Consider the following 20530-nt stretch of genomic DNA (forward strand, 5'->3'; position numbering starts at 1 on the left):
AAACGTCAGGCATCCTTGTCATACTTTGCGTACGTTATAAAGCTACGGCAATTTTTTTCATCTTTCTGTTTGTCAAAAGTCAAGGCAAGTCATCGTGATGTCACTGGCCAATATTCTCGGGCATACTGATAGATACAGACATATTTACTTACTTGGTCGTAGAGCCTTTGTGTACTTTGCGTTTTAGTTGGCTTTCTTAAGCATAGAAAAATGATAAATTGTTTTTCATATTCATGCTCTGGTTTTTCAATTTTTATAAATGGCTCTTATTTAATTCTTAAATTTTTTCCGCTATACCAAAGGCGGAAGTGGCAACGATAATTTATCTATAGCAGACATTTTGCATATATTGACTTGTAACATAAATTATGCAGTCAAATAATGCGAAATTAATAATGCAAAATTTCGAAACGTTGATTTATTTCTATGAGCCAACAATGCGACTACGTTGCTTGGATATACCCTTACAAAAGTAATAAGAGTTAAAAACTTATCAATGTGCTCGTTCTAAGGATACATTTATTTTTAAGGAATATATACATATATACTATATTTATATCTTCAAATAAATTTATGTAACCTGGCCATGTGAACTTGACTTTTAAATCCAGCGCCACCTATCGAGTTTCTCAAAACTTTAATAGAACTCATTAATTTAAAATTTGCTCGTATTATACTTTAGCCTTTATTCTAATCAATGCATTTTCTCTTTTCAGGTAAGTGTTTTTATCGAGGAGAAAGAAAACGTAAGTGTCACTATTTTCCATATTCGAATGTTAAGCAATAAACTTTTTCTATATTTAGTTCATAGAACTGCTAGAATTTTTTTATTTCGCAAATTTAGCGTATGAGCAAGTCAATCTTTCTGTTAGTTTTTCAGATACCTAGTCTAGAAATGCTGCCCATGATCACGCACTTTTGACTTAAAGCCTACTGCTTGGAGAGCCATTACGTGTACTACGACTATTTAAGTTTGCTTATGTGCACAGTTAGTGACAGTTAATGCCTTTACATGAATGACCTTAGTGAGTCAACTAGTACATTCGTAGAAGAAACAGCTTGATACCCAGCAGGGAGGATTTTTGTGTATGCGAAAGATTTTTCTAACAGAAGCTGCTATCTGACAATTTTCAATTAAATCCAAAAACGATATTTATTTGACAAAAGATACTCCATCTTGTACATGAACGCCAGAAATATAGTTTCTGACAGTTTCGTCGAGTGCTTTTGACAGATGAGTTCATAAGTTTGTGACATCATAAACGAAAGCAGTCTAATTTATTTTCAATAACTATTAAAGCTTGATAGTTGCTTTCTTTATGACATAGCGTATCGCAATCTAGCCTCTATGATGCTTATTTGTATATAGTACCATCTTATTTTTGAAGCGCCCTATCTCTCTCGCTCTCTCTCTTTTTGTCTAGCCTAAAATATACAATTTAGATCTTGTATGGCAGAGTCAACTTCTAGAAAAGTCACTCAGCTACTTCGATTGGAATATCAGATATTGTAAACTACATATATACATACATTTAAATAATTATCAATAAAGCTCTCAGTCAGGGCTTTCCTGCTGGGTATCACTGAAGCTTTAAGATTGAATGACACAATGACCTTTTCGGTTGTAACACTTCCAACATTTCATGACAAACAACAATGCCTTTGCAGAATACTCGTACTCACGCATGTGCAACAACATATTACACTTGTAGTGGCAAAGCCACAACAGATTCGCTGAAGACTGCTTACAAGCTGGATGCTCTAAGGCCCATGTACATATGTGCATATAAATGTGAGTGTTTGAGATATTTTATTGGATTAAATGACTGCTAATAGTTTACTGTGTAAAACTACTGACTATGTTACAGCTGTTATTGTTGTTGTGTTGGTGGTGTGGGTGGGCGTGGTGACATTGTGCCTGCTACCAGTGCCGCTTTTATCGGCCTTTGGCTGCCGTTTTGGGTGTCGATACTACAATTCATTGGCTTAATGCGTCACAGAGCACACACAGCCGATCACATATACATGCACACACATATACATACATAAAAATGCATATGTGCAGAGTCTTGCAATTGTGTTCTAGCTGTGGGCGATTGATTAATCGCTTCTCTATCGTTGAGCAATTAAGCACTTTCTCAATGTCATCAATATCGAATAGCCATTCAATGTCAGTCAAACAGCCCAAGAACGAATGCTGCCATTCACACAAACACCCAGACAGTCAGGCAAACATATAAGCTTCTTCGTTTGTCCACACAATCACAGATCGATTTATTCGTTTCTTGGTAGATTCATTCTCTTTCAGTTTACAATTGAGTGTCCAACAAAGCGTGCAAGTGTGCAATGGCAAAAATAAATAAATGGTCAAAGGGTATTCTTCTCTATATTTTGTAGATACACGTATTTGTGGATCTATGAGCGAAAAGTGGAGACTAAATATACTTTAATGAGGATAAGAAATGCAAAAGTTGAGAAAACTTAAAAAAAAAAGTTAGAAAAATCATAAAAGATTTGTATACAAATGACAGCTGAAGCAAGAAATGAGGTCTAAATTACTATTGTCATAATCTTTCCATTTTCAGTAGCAAATCGGCACTCCCTTTATCCCTTTAAATTTTTGATAATGAGTGCCCTTGTTGGGAGTCAGTTCCACCCAGAAAATTTTCTCTCTGCGTAAGACATGGGTTTAGGACACTTTGTTGCCAAATATTCAGATTGTGGTATTTGCTTTATGTCTAAGGCATGGACTTGTACAAGCATTTAACATTGAACTATGTCTTTTTACCTCATGTGGATTTCATACAAATTCTGTAAGAACGATTTGAAGTTATGACTTTAATATGACTTTAATTAATTTAAATAATTTTTAGAATGTTTCATGTTTCTTCAGGTGACCTTTAATTTGGGAGAGGCTCGAAACCACTTATTTCATTCTATACCCAAACACAAAATCATTAATATAAAAAAATCTCAAAACTGCAGAAAGAAGTTCGACGCGAAAGAACTATGAATAAACTGATTTTGGGCCGACCAAGGTTATTTTTTTTTAAGCGCGGCCGAAGGTCAGTGCAGAAAATAATAAAATTATTATCATTATTTATTAAATAATATTATATATAATTTATATTCCAGTGGAGATTTTGAAATGGGGGACTTTCAGCCAGCCTAACCTTACGAGGCCACTTACTGAAAGAAAGTAAATTTATGACTGCTGGGTAACTCTAGATGGTTTTTACCCGTTACCTACGAGTATAAATAAATTTGGGTTCGTCTGATATTCAACTATAAAGATGATAGATAGAATATTACAAAGAAGGAATAGGCTGTCTTCGATTCGCCAAACCTTACTCTCCAGCGTATCGAACAAACTACACATGATGCTCAAACAAATGGGCAGTACTTGTGGTGCAACCCTGCGCTTATATGTCTTTTGAAGCATGTACAATAATGTCATGATTCTTTCTTAGCGAAGAAATTCGCCTACGAAAACCGTTTTGTCCTGATAAAAGAGTCCTCGCCTGAACATGTACATACATAACTTCTAACGCTTACACAGTTTTGTGTGTCTACAACGCAAGTTTTGTGAACTGTTTTCCCCACGCATTCACAACAATCAAACTATCTGTAGGTAAGCTAATCACAACTTGTTGAAAACGGTTCTGTCAGTTAAAGCTATCAATCAGTTAATGATAATATTAAGCGCATATTGAGAAAACGGCCCTTAAGTGATATGCATGGCATTTTTTTATCGCCTCTGCTATTGCTAATAACTCTATGGGCCAACAACAAGTCCCAACTGTTTGCCAATTATTCGCAATGCATCCCGCACTACTCGGGCAAACTGTGCTGCAAGCGCTGAGCGCTCACCGATGCTATCGTTTGTACTTATGAGAAATTATAAAGTGATATTCTCGCCCAATTAGCGCACAATTGCCTGTTGAGAACGGTATATTACGTGCACTACGCCCTAAAATCCTCGCCTGTATGCGAACTGCCGGCGCGTCCAACGGGGATGTCGGTGATTTGTCACAGTGTCGCTTTGTATTTCACTTAAGCGCTGTCGTTTAAAGATTTGGGTGTGGAGAAAGGCGTACATACTTGTAAGTGTTTGTTTGTAGAGAAAACATTGATTACATATGCATGTAGGTATCAATTACTATTAAAAACCATTAAGGTAATTCCCAGTGATTTTACTTTATACAAGTACTTAAAAAGTAGCACCAATTACTTGTGAATTACCTGTGCAAGGCTGTATTAAAAGCAAAAATCATTCAAATAGAATTGCCTGACACTGAGATGGCGTGAATGAGACCAACTTGTAGCTTTCCATGCGCTAATAAACATCGAAAAACTAAAATTGTATAATTAAAATCGTAAAAATCAGCACTATTCGTTTTTGCTACGCTTTCTGCCGACTCTGCACTTCTTTTCAAATCGAAAATAATAAATAAATGGTGTTTGTCATTCATTTTATCAATTTATGACCGCTGCCGCTCTGTCAAGCGCCAATACGTTAATGGGGAGCTCATTTTTCATACGAAGACATACAAGCACACATCATAAATTATGTTTCGTCTGCAAAAACAAAAGTAAACAAATAAAAAACAAATAAATAAGCTAAAAAAGAAATTTCGAAAAAAATATTTCCAACATAGTAACTCAATTCTGTGGTGCGTCAAGTATGACTGCCAAGCGGCAAGCAGGCATGCCACTAAATGGTTTATGAAGATGGAGGGCGAGTGAAAAGTTATGTGCGACGCGAGTGACGAAGAAATGGGGAAAACGCAAGCAAAATGCCAAACGCAGCTCTTCAATCATTTCGATCAAAAAACTAAGCAGCGTGGAGCGTTCTGCGGGCGCACAGCATGACGTTCTGGCGCTGATGCACCGCTGCAACTGCCGCATGACCGACAACCGACAGCTAACAGCCAAGAGCCAACCATGAAGCATTGCTAAATTATTTAATTTACCGCAAGAAAACTATAAATTAAGGTCGCAGGGGAGGCAGTCGATGTGAGTTGGCGCGGCCTGGCTGCTGTTTCGCGCTACTTTAGCCGCTGCGTGGCACGAGTGGTTTGTTGGTTAGTTGCATGTGGCACCACGTTTGTTGCCAAAACGTTGACGCTACAAAGCACCGTTAAAACATAATTTTTATTATAAAGTGATTGTTTTAATGATGTGCCGTGCCACGTCTCTAATGATTTGCTATTTTATATCTAGCATGTACGCACAGTGGGATGTTTCGTAGGGTTGTGGCGTGGTGTAATAATAGTTAAGATGTAGGCAAAATATTTTTTTGAACTTTGCTATTATATGAGATTAGGAATAATTTCACCAATAATAAAATTAGAGACCTTCCCTGTTCTTATGTTGTTTTAATTTTATTGAGTTGTCAAAAAATGTTGATCAAAATATTGCGCAAATTTCCATACAACTTCTTTGATCATACTTTCATATTATAAGAGCAAAAATTATTTTTTATAGCGCAGTGAAAATAATTTGATGAAAAATAAGACAAATCTTAATATCGATTTTGGTCGATATCAACCTCGTATCACAAATTTTAAATTTAGATAAAATATTTTTAATTTGAAATTTGCACCTACTAATGCTATTTTTGTGCTGAATAATTGCAATAAATTTTTTATTACTAAAGAGTAGTAATAGAATAGAGTAAAAGTAAATAAGTGAGGAAATGCTGGAAGCAGGGGATATACTCTTGGTGTAGCAAAACTTTATATCAAACTAGAAAAAACGTTAACTTCAGCTGCACCGAAGCTCTCAAAATCGTCACAGTGGCATTTCTTATAACATAAAAGGATAAGGTATAACAGATTTTTATCTTAAACGATCAGTTTTTGTGGCAGTTTTATGCTATAGTGATCCGATCTGAACAATAGATTCGTAGATAGTGGTGTTACCTTGGAAAATTATCCATGCCGAATTTCGTGATGATATCTTGTACATTCAAGCAACTATATCTTATAGGGGTCCGATATCGGCGGTTCCGAGTAATAAGCAGGTTCTTGGAGTCAATGATCCCTTTGTTTACATTTTATGGGGCCAATGACCTTATTTACCTTCAGCGAGATCAATGACCCTTTTGTTTACTTTTAGCTTTAAGTTTATAATTTTTTTCGTTTTTGATTAACAATATACAATTATAAATATGTTTATAAATATTTTTTTTATAATACCAGGAAGGACACGTCTGAAACCCTAAAAATGTATTTACATGAAAAAATGCCAACTTTTATTGCACAGAAAAACCGATCGTTCAGTTTGTATGGCAACTGCTATATGCTATAGTGGTTCCATAAAAGCGATTCCGACAAATGGTGAGCTTCTTGAGGAGAAAGAGACGTGTACAAAATTTCAGATCGATAACTCAAAAACTGTGAGACTAGTTCGCGTATATAGAGACTGACGTACACAACTAAATCGACTCAGCTTGTCACGCTGGTTGTTTAGGTATATATTTAACGTTTCGACGTTTCCTTCTGGGTGTTACCAACTTCGTGGCAAACTTAATATACTTTGTTCAGGGTATAATAACGGTATTAATAGCTGTAAAAATTTGTATGAAATTTGTAAGAAATTTGTATAAATTTTTCGACGTTTTTTACTTATTATTTTTACATATCTACTAATTTCTTAAGTGTGTAATACCTTCATATTTCTAAAAGATAATCGCGAAAAGAATTTTTTTAGGAGTTTTGTAAATCATTTTTAATACCTATTTTTTCATAACAACCACACTGTAAACCGTCTGCTGTATAAACTTAGCTGCAGCGTAGTGAGCGCATCACCTTAAGTTGAATGTAGCGTTATGCTATGCCATCGTAAATTCTACACCCGTATGCAACATACATCATTCCTACTAAATATTTGGCCACTATGGCGGTTGTAATTATTTTTCGGCTTGTTGCAGCTTTCATTCAAATGCTACTGTGACGGCCGCCGGTTAAGACGAAATGCTGGGGCCGTGGCGTCCAATTTTGTCGAATATACATTTTAATATACAAATGTATGCGCATTTATGCATGTGTGGGCGCAAGACCCGAAACACGCGCTCCCCAACGCACTGGACCCGGTCCAGCTGCCCCAGCTGCAGCGCACCCATTGCAACAGCCGCGCGGGCGACGGCCATTGGAGTCAATTTACAACGTCCGCCTCTGTAATTTGCGCGCCATCGTCATTGTTGCTGCTGTTGTTGTTTAGAATGTACAATTTCATTTGTGCACGCTTTATTTACAATTTATTTGTATTTAAATATTCTTTTCTCGGTGGCGGCTTGTTGTTGCTGTTGTTAGTCTTGAGTGTGTTGTTGAATGTGCGAAAAGTGTTGCAATAAATTTATATTATTTTGAGAAACATTTCTAAAGTAGTTAATTTCATTGTGTTGTTTGTGCGCGACGCCCCCAACCAGCGTTCGGCCTTCGTTTCTCCTCTCGTCGTCTTGTGTTCGCCATTCATTTGGTGTCGTCGTGTTCTTATTCGTTAAGTATGTTTATTAATTCATGTTAAATACACTTTTGTTAGCTTAATTTTGTTTATTATTTTTAAATGCAACGGATGCCTCGAGACTGTGCCGAGTTGCTGGGCCGCTGTGGCAGTTGAAGTGTCGCCGAAATGTTTTGCTTTTGTCGCGAATTGCAATTTCAATTATAATATTTTCATTTCAAATGCACACTCTATTAAATATTCTAACGGTATGTTAACCGAATTTATGGGCATCTGAATTTCTTCTCATACACTTTAATAGCGCATGTGATTTATGACCACTGGTTAATAAATATGAATTCAAAACAAAATGTTGTAGTATTTTGAAAACTATTTTTCCTACTCTGCACCTGGGTAATAGCTATGGAATATTTTATTCCTTATTTGTCTTACAAGTATTTATAGTTGCAATTTAGCTGAGCAATAAATCAGCATTTTAATCCAGTTTGATGTACTCGTAAACATGACATGAATATAAAAGTTTTCTTCCTATTAACTATTGAGTCTTATGAGAGGTGTGAGGTCTCCAAAAAAATATGCGTTTTGAACTTAATAAACTTTCTGCATGATAATTTACATTCAAAAGTTTCTACATCTCAGGTCTTGCAAGGCAATTCCTTTTTGAAACCACTGAATTGCGCCTACTACAATTTATATATTTATATAAATTATATTATATAATTATATTTATATATAAATTATAATCTATATTACTATGGTAGAATTGATTTCAAGAGCAAAAAGAGCTAATTTTAGCTAATTAGCAGCAATCTAAAGAGCAAAGCAAATGTTGCATTATTGAGCCAGTAGGTGGGGCTGTAAGTTTGTTCTTCTGAAAAGTAAGCCATTTTGAATATTTGCAGATCTATTTATACTATAGTACACACACCATGCCAATGATATTACTATTCCCAAAACAACGTCATATTTAAACGATTAAAATGAAAAAATTAAATTGTTTGCACAAAAAATTGTTACGGCGTGCTTGGGACATAATTTTGTAAAGATAAAAATAAAAAAACAAGTAAGGAAGGGCTAAGTTCGGATGTAACCGAACATTTTATACTCTCGCAAAGTCAAATGGTATACTCGTTTGAGATTTCTTTGTGGATTGACTGATATTTTCGGTAGAAGGTCAACTATAGGTACTGGGGTCCACATATTCAGTACCTAGGGGCTTGAACAGTTTTGGTTCGATTTAGAAAATTTTTGGTCACAAGGTGGCATACTTTAAACGTATTATTCACGCTAAGTTTTACGCCGATATAATCATTGTTGCTTGATTTGCATAGTGGAAAGTGAAAGGATCAAGTGGTATTTAAAATGGTGTCATATGGAAAATAGGCGTGGTTGTAATCCGATTTCGCCCATTTTCGCACTATGACATAGAAACATGAAAAGAACGTTACGCACCGAATTTGGTTGAAATCGGTTAAGCAGATCTCAAGATATGGGTTTTCACCTAAAAGTGGGCTGTGCCACGCCCACTGTCTAATTTTGAACGCGGTTCCTATTAAGTCATCTTATACCATCTCAGAGATAAAATTTAATGTCTCTGGCGTGTTTAGTGCTTGATTTATCGCGCTTTTAGTAGTTTTTAACAGTACCGTTATATGGGGAGTGGGCGGAGTTGCCACCCGATTTCAACTATTTTCACACCGTCAATAGAAGTGCTAAAAACATTTGCTTCCAGTGAATTTTGTTATTATAGCATTAGCGGTTTAGGAGATATGCACATTAAACCTATTAGAGGCGGGACCACGCCCACTTTTTAAAAAAAAATTGTAACTGCAGATGCCCCTCCCTAATGTGATCCTGTGTACCAAATAACAGTCTTGTATCTTATTGCGGAGCTTAGTTATGGCAAGTTATTTGTTTTTGATTAATGGCGTTTTGTGGGCGTGGCAGTGGTCCGATTACGCCCATCTGCAATACCAACCGTCTCACGGTACCATGAAACATGTCTACCAAGTTTCATAAAGATATCTCAATTTTTACTCAAGTTAGAGCTTGCACGGACGGACGGACAGACAGTCACCCGGATTTCAACTCGTCTCTTCATCCTGATCATTTATATATATATAACCCTATATCTAACTCGATTAATTTTAGGTGATACAAACAACCGTTAGGTGAACAAAACTATTATACTCTGTAGCAACAGGTTGCGAGAGTATAACAATAAAACTTGGTTATTTAAGTTTTTCACATAAATTTTGAGATTATGTGAAAACGTTGTTAACGTGTTGGACGAGTTGGATTGTCATCTTGCGTGCTAACATTGAACCTATGGTCCACGCGGTCGACACCTGATTACTTGCGACTGCGAGATCCTACTAACTCTTAGCAAAGTTAATCTTCGCGCAAACGAAGGAGTTCTTACTGGACATGATTCAGTCTTCATTCATGGAGTAAGTCTAAAAATCTTGTTTGACGCAAATTGTCAAAGTTGTATGGAAGAAGGTGAGGTGGAAACATCGGATATGCTCAGAGAGTTTTGTCGATTTATGAGGGTCTTATCATCAATTATATAGGAGTTTTAGGTAATACAAGGACCCCTCAACATAACCTAACCTAAACAAAAATGTTTTCGTTTAACTTTTTTCCATAGGACTTGTAGTTTTTCCGGAAATCGAGATAAACCGCTTAATAGCCGACCTCAGATCGCCCGTAATTAATTTTTTTCTTTCATATTTGTTATATTCTCTTTTTCATGGATTTTCATTTTTTTTATTGTTTTTCACTCGCATTACTTCAGTCCCTATATAAGTAAAAATTCCGGTCGTAAATTAAGGTTCTACAAGTTTCTAGGATTGCTATGTTGAAAAAGTTTTTTTTTCGGCAAACATTTTTCAATCAATTAGTTTTCGTTAAGACTAACCGATACACCGGTTAGTTGTTTGCAAACGCCTGTGCACAAACTTTATTTGTATTAAGCCAAAATCTCTTCGCGAAACTTCATTTTATCACACTTAAAAAATTTTCAAAAACTGAATAAAGTGAATTTAATTTATTACGTTTTTGAAAATTACACCAAAAATGATAATATAATATTATGCAATTAACACCATTTCATTCAATTTATTTTTCTGAGAACATTGCCCAGCCATAAACTGTTAATAAAATATACGACGCCGCCACAAGCACGTCGCCGACACGTCATTTTCTCCATACGCCACCGAGTTAAGGCGAGAACAAGAATCAAAAGGAGATATTCAAGCAATGTCAACACACTCATCTGAGCTTTACTAATTGCGATAATTAAATAAAGATGACTTTATTGCTAGAAAATGTGCGACGTGTTGGTGCAACAAAAGTAAAAACAACAGAAACACAGCCGCCGCCGCCGCCGCTTTCAACACACACTGGAGCGCAGTGATGTGATAATGTGGTACCGTTTTGATGTGGTGATCGGCGAGCGCATTCGATGAAGATCACAAAACCACAATTTGATGTGCATACATAAGCACACACTTCCATTTAACGCTTGTGGCAATTGAGTTTAATAAATAGTGAAATGGATACGCATTATTAAAGGCAAACAGCTGCGGCGCAAAACGAGCTGGGGCCATTTGGCTGTGTGATTGCACATAAAACCTAGAAATGTGCGCTTTCAAAAAATGTGCTCAACTAATTCACGTGTGTTTTTGCATGAAAGTGGCATGCAACAAAAAGCCTCGTGCATGCCGCGGAGTGTAGAGATTTCTCATGTGCGTGCTCACTATGTCAGTCGGTTACTATACAACAACTGCCTTAATGCATGATCTGTGTAAAAGCGATCGTAAAACGAACAAACTCTCCATTAACCATGTCGTCAGCGGCGAATGCGAAGTCAATTAGACGCAACAACGCACATGAGGATTAGCAATCGTGTGTTTATGTGAATGCTCAAAATCATCATAACATAATAAAAAATTAGTATTGCTTTTTAAGTCCACAATCGGTTTTTTTCTTCTATTTTTCTTTAATTATAGAACCTCTTTGATTTCCGTTCTTTGTGTGCGAATCTGTTCAACTTTGATCTCTAGACGTTTCACGCAAATATTTCAACTTGTCGTATCATACTTTCGAGTTCGAGAATTTCTTGATCTTCTGGACATTTAGGTATCTCAATCTACCATTGTATCTCTATCCAATTTTAGCGCAATTTTTGGAGTCAAATAAAATTTAGGTAGTTTCAAGGCAAAGCTGAGGGAGAAAAAATTATTATTTTCTATAAAAACCAAAGTTAAGAAAACACCTTTAAAAGCCATTTGTAGCAAGGGTTAACTATTTCCCGCAATCAAAGCTCCTCTTTTCGTCGTTGACAACTGCTCTGTTAAGTTTCAAGTAAACTTTCATAATGTTCGATAATTGACCAAGTGCATATGTACTTCCTACGCACTTGAATTGATATAAAGTCCTGTGATCTTTCAGTAGTACAAGTAATCTGCTTTTCCACTTTAAATACAATGTTTCAAATGTTTACAGGGCAAATCGTGCGAATTAACAGATTTTTTTTTCAAAATTTCACCTTAATCCACAGATCAAAGAGCGAAACATAACACACACACACACACAATTTAATAGCTGGCAAATTCGTGTGAAAGTAAATTAAACAGTTCCAACTATAAATTTCCAAATTGTGCTTACAAAAACAGCAATAAGTGCTGGAAATCTATATACGCTCGATACAGTTCCAAAAAGTGTTAAATATATGTGCGAGCACTTCTAGTTGTTAGTGCGGTCGTAATTAGTTTGGCAATCGCAGAACAACAACAAAATCGCCGAAAATTTACCAAATGATGCCAAAAAGTTGGAAATGAGTCTATAGTGCCACCAAAGCGCCTATAATGCACGTACATGCTAAATATACACCTGCACTTACATATGTACATACATACATACTCGTACATACAAATGGCTATGTAAAGCAAGCAAGTAGCAATAACAACGGATTCCAAAAGAGCATGCGTCAGCGTTAAATTCCAATTCTGCAATTAATTCTTGTTGACTTTTCAGCGCCCATACAAATGCATACACACACACATATACGCGTACAAACATATGCACAAACAATTGTGTCGGGGTGTGCGTGCATAGTTTTGTATATTTAACGGCGCTTTGTTTAGATTTACCCGCAACTTGCAAGCAGCCATAAAAAGGAGCATTTCAGTCTCCATAGTGTTCACAATTCGCTGGAACAGCGATTTACGCGCTAGCCGAGTCGAGTATATTTATATTTACTTTTCCGCCGATATTTGCTCGTTCTGTTACTCGCGGCGCTCTGATAGTGAACCTTGAGGCAGGTAGGCAATAAAAATCGAAATATATATCGCTAAGAGCGATAAACAATTGCATGTGACGCTTTCAGCATTACACCAGTGCGGACCGCAATACACGCGCGCCAGACACACACACACGCGCACAGCGCAGTAAGACGAGCGCGTGGTTTAAAATAGTTTTCGGTTAGTAAATAAAATTTAGAATTATGCTTTTTTGGTTCATTTTGGAAAATTTACATTAGCACTTTATCGGCGCGCATAAATAGACCTTGACCACCCGTCGCGCCCAGCGCGCACCGCCCACCGCGTGTCGTCACCTATTGCTTAGACTTTATTTTACCTTCAGCCAAAAGTGGCGTGTATCGACAGCCTTAATTACACTTTTGATAAACATCTCTTTATATATCACACACAAATTAACTAGTTCATGTGGTTTTTATTTTTATTTTACTTCTTTTTTTTTTGCTTTCGATTTTGTGTCGTCTTTGGCTGCTTTCAGAAATTGTGCTTAAGCAATCAGCCAAAAGGGGTTTGCGCATTGTCGGCGTTGCGCTGTTAAAATAAGATTGCCTTCTGTCACGCTTCTTGCAATCTTAAATATTTTCACTTAAATTTCTTTTGATTAATTTTCCGAACTAGCGCACTGTTTTAACTTTCACTTAAAGTGCACATTTCGGCGCACGAAACTTAAAAATTGAAATGCAGCGTCAAGCGAAGAATGTCTCTACGCTAACGAAGGCCAAAATCGGGAGCGCGAAGCTGACGAATGCCAGACATAAGCTTCAAAACTGTATGCGTACATTTTCATACGAAATCGCACAGACAGCGCATAATGAAAGCTGACCGAAATCGAAGTACGCATGAGCATACACTTTGCGATACATAAAATCGATCAGCGCTGTTCGAACTCAGCTTTTCGCTCGGTGCGGTTTTTAGCGTACACTCTGCAGGCACCATAATGCTTATGACGCCGAACAGCCAAACGCATTTGCGAAACAAAAAACTTCTGAAGTTGTATTTTTTCTATACAAAAACTGCTTCGAACCCATCTTAAAACTGTTGAGGCGGTTTATTTTCGTTGCAGCTGCTTTACCTCTATGACTGAAGATGTGTGATCCCTGTTGTTTCAGCCTTGAACTTGTAAAAGCGGTGAAAATACCACCACGATTTGCATCGGCGAATTGTGGTGCAGGTAATTTGTAATTCAGTCAAAGCTCGCGGACATTTTGGCGTGTCGCGCAGTGTTGTTCAGATAGTCAGATGCTCTGAGCTGAGCCTTACATCTATTGGCTAAGCAAAGGCGTATGCTTTGTACAGAGTTGAATTGAGTACTAAAGTTGGTCCATTTATCGTACCATAAATGGCGATGAGAACAATTGGTTGAACAAGATTAATCTTCTTAGCGAGTGTTTAAATTATATATTTCTGAAATATTTTTGGTTTGATGCCTGGATATTCGAAAACATCACTTTTATCCTTTTAAGAATAACACTTAGACCTACACTTCGGAGACTCATTGAGTTAAATAAAAATATGAACAATTCTTTTCAGTTACTTTGCTCACATTATAAAGACATTTTGCAAATAGTTCATAGGCAAAAATTATAAATATATCTTTACAAAATGAAATTGAAAAGTTTGTTTAAAATTTGTAGTGTATATCGCCGAGATATTTACCTCACTGCTGTTATAAAATGTTATTTAACAATATGCCTAAATGTAGGCAACGTTTCTGAAAACACTTTTCACTCATATACTTGCGTTTTCGTAAACAAAATAAAAACGTTGCCTACATTTAGGATTACACGAATTATATTTTTACTTCTGACGACGTTTGATGAAAACAAGTGCTCACATAAATTTTGATATAAAAAACTGAATTCTTATTCCAAAAATTGGTATTATTCGCGGTGTTTTTCTCAAATTAAAGCAGCATCTCATCATCCTAGCTTATATAACTTTAATTTAAAGAATTCATCTCTTGTGCGGAACTTTAGCGTGAATTCTAGCATTAACCACCAACTATAAGTACACTTTCCGCCACACATATGTACCTATGTACTATGTAGATTTGTAAATATGTGTACATATGTATGTATAAGTATTTACTTCAATGTGCTAGCATTTTCACCAACTCTTCTATTTTCGAAAAGCTCACACACATGTCCCAACTGTGCTTTTACCGCGATGCATGACAATATACCATACGATATTACTACAGTACAATAACAAAAACAATAATAATTTAGTTTGCATCTCACTGTCATTTACACACACGTTCACACACCCATTCAACTCTTTGCCCCATTTAAGGGAACACATCGCTCAGTGTATCAAAGGCGTGACTAGCACAACTGATAGCTACACAGTTATTAGTCGCATGTTAGACACATATGTATGTACATACACACTTTACCGTATACAATATTATATATATGAATAAACATATGTTCGTTTACACCTGCAACCAGAGAAAGTCCTTGCAGCTGACTTTGCATGGGGCGCTTCACTAACTCCTCCAACCAAACATGAGCAGAGCAAGCAGTGGTAACGTTTTCTATTCCCAGCCACACATTTGCTTGCTTTTGTATATGAAATCTGCGCAGTTCTTCTGCACCTTCGCATTAATCACTTCTAAATACAATCCACACGCAACTCACATCCTTCAATACAAGCTTAGATTCACAGCTGCGTGCATGTGTGTGTCTGCGTGCGTTGGCTTTGTGTTGGCAGGGCTTCCCTTTGATCCTAACTCACCGAGCTGAAGCTTTTAATGAACTAGATTAGGTTTCCCCTCGCGCGTGTGTGAAGTGTTGTCGAGTTACTGGCTGTCTACCTGCCGGCTTCCCAGCTCTTTGACGTCATTCGAGAAAGAAAAGCGTATGGCTTCCAAGTACCAGCACTGCCATTACACTCAGCAGCAGCAGCAGCAGCAGCAGCAGCAGTTGTGGATGTGTGTGTGTGTTTGCGTGTATGACTGGCTTAAGTAGCTGGTTTTGGAGGTCACTCATTTGCAACGCTGTTGGTTTTAAGCAATATTACCTGTCACCACATCTCCACTGCAGCATCGCTACCAGGAATTTACGGCATCCGCGTGTTGTTCGCTTTGAAGTGTTGAAAACGTTGGGGTAAAAAGAATAGAAAATGTGTCGAATGCGTGCGTCGTACTTTGATCCAACGAGCGTGTTTAACTCGTCAAATTGGTTGATTGGTGCATTGGTGCCTTGGTGGACGTAAGCACGACCGTTGATTGGGAAGTAGATACAACGTGTATGTGGATAAGGTCAACCAATACTAATAACTGACGGTCAAAAGTCATTAGTTCTACCAGGAATTTGTACTAATCTAAGGTAAGATGGTTTTAAGAAGAGCTTTGTTGATTTTATCGATAGCTCATGAGCTTTTTGAAGTTTGTTTGATTTTGACTTAAAGCTTTAAAGAGTTCGAAGACTAGACTTGAAAATTGGTCGAATAAAGCTTAGAGCAAGGTCTTAGTTCAGAAACCGTGACGTCCGCCTTACTACCAAAATCACCGGCACCGACGCCGACGTTTTCTAGTCTTTGGAGTAATTTTTCAATTCATTCCGAAATCTCGTCAGTTTTCTCGTTGCGAACTGCATATAAGGGTTTTTCGAATTTCGCTCTTTTTGTTCTGCGGAATCGACAGACCTGGCCCTAATATGAATCGTGGTCCGATACGAATGTGTAGCGCCCTTCTTGTTCTACAAGAGATTTGCTGCGGTGTCCACAGACCGCGTTCGGATAGAAATTCAGATTCTTTTCGCCTACGAAGTGCAACCGTTGTGGAAAGTGAGATCCACAGAATAGTGCAGTTGGACTACCTTATTGGAGCTGTTGTGAAGAAGACTTTTTCTGCTGTAAAGCGATCCGCTGTGAATTTTTGATACAAAAAAGTCCTTCGTTCGGCGAAGCGTCACACAACAACAAGACTAAAACCTCAGAATGAAAAAAGTTTGTAACAAAAGTCGCTCAGCTCACCATTACTCAATCAAAGTTTAAAGCAACATTATTTATAACAAAATTATTTCGCTACGCTGCCATTAAATGTTCTCACTTCGGTAACTTCTAAGTACCACTTAATATGCGCCCAATACATTGAAGTCATTGAAATATTAATTAGCTCACTTACTCTCTATGCTTTGGTGCATATATTAAAATCCAGGATTACATTGCTTTCAATCGGTTTCAGCGGCACTCGGTCATCCGTTGTAATACTAAACAATTCCTTGGTATAGCGACAGCATATCCTGCAGCCAACGACCCGATTCGTCTTGACGCAAAGCTCTTTGACTTGGCTTATGCAGCAAGCCACACAATACCAGCTGCTTGCAGCCCAGATCGCTGGATGCAACACACATTTACAATTCACTAAATCCAAACTGACGTCTTGAGTGCGCACGCGCAAGTGTGTGTGTGAAGCCGGGTTACCCGGCCGCAGCTCAAACCTGTCACTTGTGCTGTCACATAAGCGCACAAAGAGGTCAGAGTTGGTGCCGCCGCTGCTGTTGCGCGCCATTACCAACCTTACCGACCCTACCGACGGCATGTGGTGAACCAGCTAAACGTTCGCCAATGTCGTAGCGGCGATGGCAACGGTAATCACAACAACAACAGCGTAGGCAGCAGCAACAGTTGCTGCCATCAAACATGCTTAAGCTCACTGAATGTGGCACATTAGCGTGCACGAATGCACAAGTGTCAGCGCAGCAGGCACAAGGATGTGGATGAGACGCTTAAGAAGTCCACACACTGTGCAACACGCTAAGTGGGCGGCAAGTGATGGTCTTAGCAAGCTTCACTGTGCCACTGCAGTGCCTTTAATATTTCAACATTATAACAGTGTTGGCCATTTGCCGGCTGTGCGAGGCGCTGCGACTGGCAGCTCTGTATGTTGCATATCTTGACTCTTGCTGTTGTCGTCAACCCTCCCCTCTCGCTTGCTTCGCCCCTGCCCCATGGCACAACAACTGTTGCTAATGCTCAATCGCTTAGCAGCCGCACGTGCGTCGTTGCATGTCGACGTTGCCGGCGGGACCAATGGTTGCACGCTGCATTCACCTCGTCCTGTGCATTCTGTGTGTCCTGTGAGTCCTGTGTTAAACTCCCATTAATATTTCATTTTATTTTAGTTTACCTCAAAACCACATTCGCCGCTCCATTACACACGTCCCACCGCCACGTGCTCTGCACTGCACTTTGCCCAGTTTAAGCCATGAAATCCCTCAGCTGCATTTGTGTGCGTGCATGCGTTCGATTCTTAAATTCTCCGGAGACATTTACCTGCATTCGCGTTTTTATACTTTCGCTTATTTTATTTTATTCCAGTTCTCTTGTCTCTCTCGGTCTCTGGTTGACATTCTGCAGTTCAATTATAAATGCATTAATTCCTTGTCAACACGTTTCGTGTTATGCAACATCTCATTTGAAGCGCTTTTGTACATGTGTATGTGTGCGTTTAGAAACCATTTAAGTCTCCAGTCTCCTCATCATTTAATTTCTAATTAGCAATTCTGGAAATCTCCTAGGATTTACTTGCAGCTTCGTTGCATTTAACGGGATGGCCGAGTGTGCTTGCGCATACAAATTTAAGCGTTTGCATGTATGTGTGTGTGTAACGGTTCTCATTTGCTAGCCTTTTTGACTTAATGTTAAATTGACATCCATTGAAATTATGGCAGAAGACACTTTGACATGCTTACGTGTTTGTGTATTTGGGATTTACTTTAAAGCTCTATACCTACATCACCATGTATGTTTGTGTATCTCTATATATTATATAAGCAGAAGTCATATTTTACCTATATACAAATTAAAGCTGCTTCAAAGCATTTTAGAAGTTAATTATAAATTAAATTCTTCCTAAATATTCTAAAATAGTTTAATATATTTCCAAAGACCAATAAACCACAAAATAATTTGGCATATTTTTTAATTCGCTGTATATGTATATACAAACGAGTATATAAGGTCTAGTAAGATGAAATCCATTATTTTTGCATTAAATTAAAGGTATTATTTAGCACTCTCATAGAAACTCTCGTCGAAATTGGAAAAAAGCTAGCTCGATAGTCCATTTTCATAAGCTTTTTTTGAGTTAAAATTTTCACCAACAAAATTATTTGCCATAGACGAGAGCAGGTAGTAATCGCTTAGTGCTTAGTCCGGATTATAACTTGAACGCATAAAACGCTCCCAGCCAAGCTGCCTTGGCTTATAGCTATTGATGTGATGTTGTCATGAGGGATCACAATTTCTCTCCGATTAGCCAGAGTTGGCTGCTTCTGGGTCATTGCTTCCTTTAGACGGTCAATTGTTGACAGTAAAGGTACGAATTAAGAGTTTGGCCATAAGCACTTAGTAGCCATATTGATTAGCGTGACGCGCTGAGTCGATTTAGCGATTTCCATCTGTCTGTCTGTATATATTATATGTGTACGCGAACTAGTTTTTTAGTTTTGAAGATATCAAGCAGAATATTTGCACACGTTTTTTTCTGACCAAGACATTGCTTATTTGTCGTCATTTGAACTGAATGAGCAGAATCAAGTACTTCTACTTGTATGTCAAGCTTTGTCATGTGACGAGATATCTACAAGAAATTCGACATGGATTACTATCTTAGGCAATAATGTAATTTCCGAAGAAATTTTTCAGACCGAAACACTATAGCGTATAGCCGTCATACAAACTGACTGATCGAAATCAAGTGCTTGTTTGGAATACTTTTTTATTTGACAAGATATCTTCACAAAATATGGCCTAGATTATTATTCAAAGCATCGCTACAATATTCGAAGAAATTGTCCAGAGCGGACTACAGTAGCATATAGCTGCGATATAAACTGACCGAGCAAAATCAACATAAAGATATTTTTATACACCTTTATGCTTTAAAAAATGCAGCTGTGCTGGGTATTACAGCTTCAGTGCAGCTGTTTTTATTTCTTGTTTTGAGCAACTTTTAAATTTTTTTCAGCAGTTAAAGCTTTAAAATATTTTTACTTAACAAATGTATCAGCGCTTTAAATCCCGACTGTTCCAAACTTTCAATATGAATTTGTAATAAATATTACGAAAAGTAATAATTTCAAAATTGCAATATTTCCAATTTAACACACGTAATAATAAAATTGTTTGTTTGTGCTTGAGCGAAGATGTGCTTTTGGCATTTTGTTGGACAGCATTGCAGCGTCATTCGCACTTCGGCATAAACAATAAAAGCTGAACAATAAATAAATCCCTGTATAATTTTAGTAATATGTCTATGGTTACGGCATTTAGTTGTATGTGTATGTGTACAAAAATGTAAATTTTATTTATAAGTTACATAAACACACGTACATACATTTTAATGAATTAATGCATTGAACAAAAGTATCTACAATTTCAAATAAAATGAGCAAGTCGCCATAAATGCAACTTGTAAGGTGTTCAGCTGGTTTGCAACAATAAAAATATCTTTAAAGAAAACAAAACAGACGAATTTTTAGCCAACATCAAGAGTTCAGCAGAGTATTCATCAGCGATATTTACGAGATACTTGTTTATAAATATCTATGTATATACAAATGTATCTGTTCATTTTTGTAATTCCGGTTATGTTTTAAAGGTTACACTAACATCAGCAAAGATGGCAGAGATGGTGCTTCTTCGATAATTTTTGTTTTTGAAGCGCGTTTACTTCTCGGATATATATTTTAAAGATCTTTAACTTGATTTTAACCGATTAGTTTATATGA

At 37.3% G+C, this 20530-nt stretch overlaps 1 protein-coding gene across 10 annotated transcripts in view; it reads left to right on the plus strand.

Moving 5' to 3' along the window:
• heph (polypyrimidine tract-binding protein 1 heph) overlaps positions 1 to 20530 on the plus strand; it is a 366239-nt gene that overhangs the window by 44493 nt on the left and 301216 nt on the right. For 8 of the 10 annotated variants that reach the window (XM_036370223.2, XM_036370225.2, XM_070105823.1 and 5 more), the window contains one exon: positions 717 to 746. The exons of the other annotated variants lie outside the window; for them this stretch is intronic. In XM_036370223.2, coding sequence (XP_036226116.1) covers positions 717 to 746 — 30 coding nt within the window. The remainder of the gene's footprint in view (positions 1 to 716; positions 747 to 20530) is intronic. 10 annotated transcript variants of the gene reach the window in all.

This window comes from Bactrocera oleae, chromosome 2 (assembly GCF_042242935.1).
Source record: "Bactrocera oleae isolate idBacOlea1 chromosome 2, idBacOlea1, whole genome shotgun sequence".
Taxonomy (NCBI): Eukaryota; Metazoa; Arthropoda; class Insecta; order Diptera; family Tephritidae; genus Bactrocera; species Bactrocera oleae.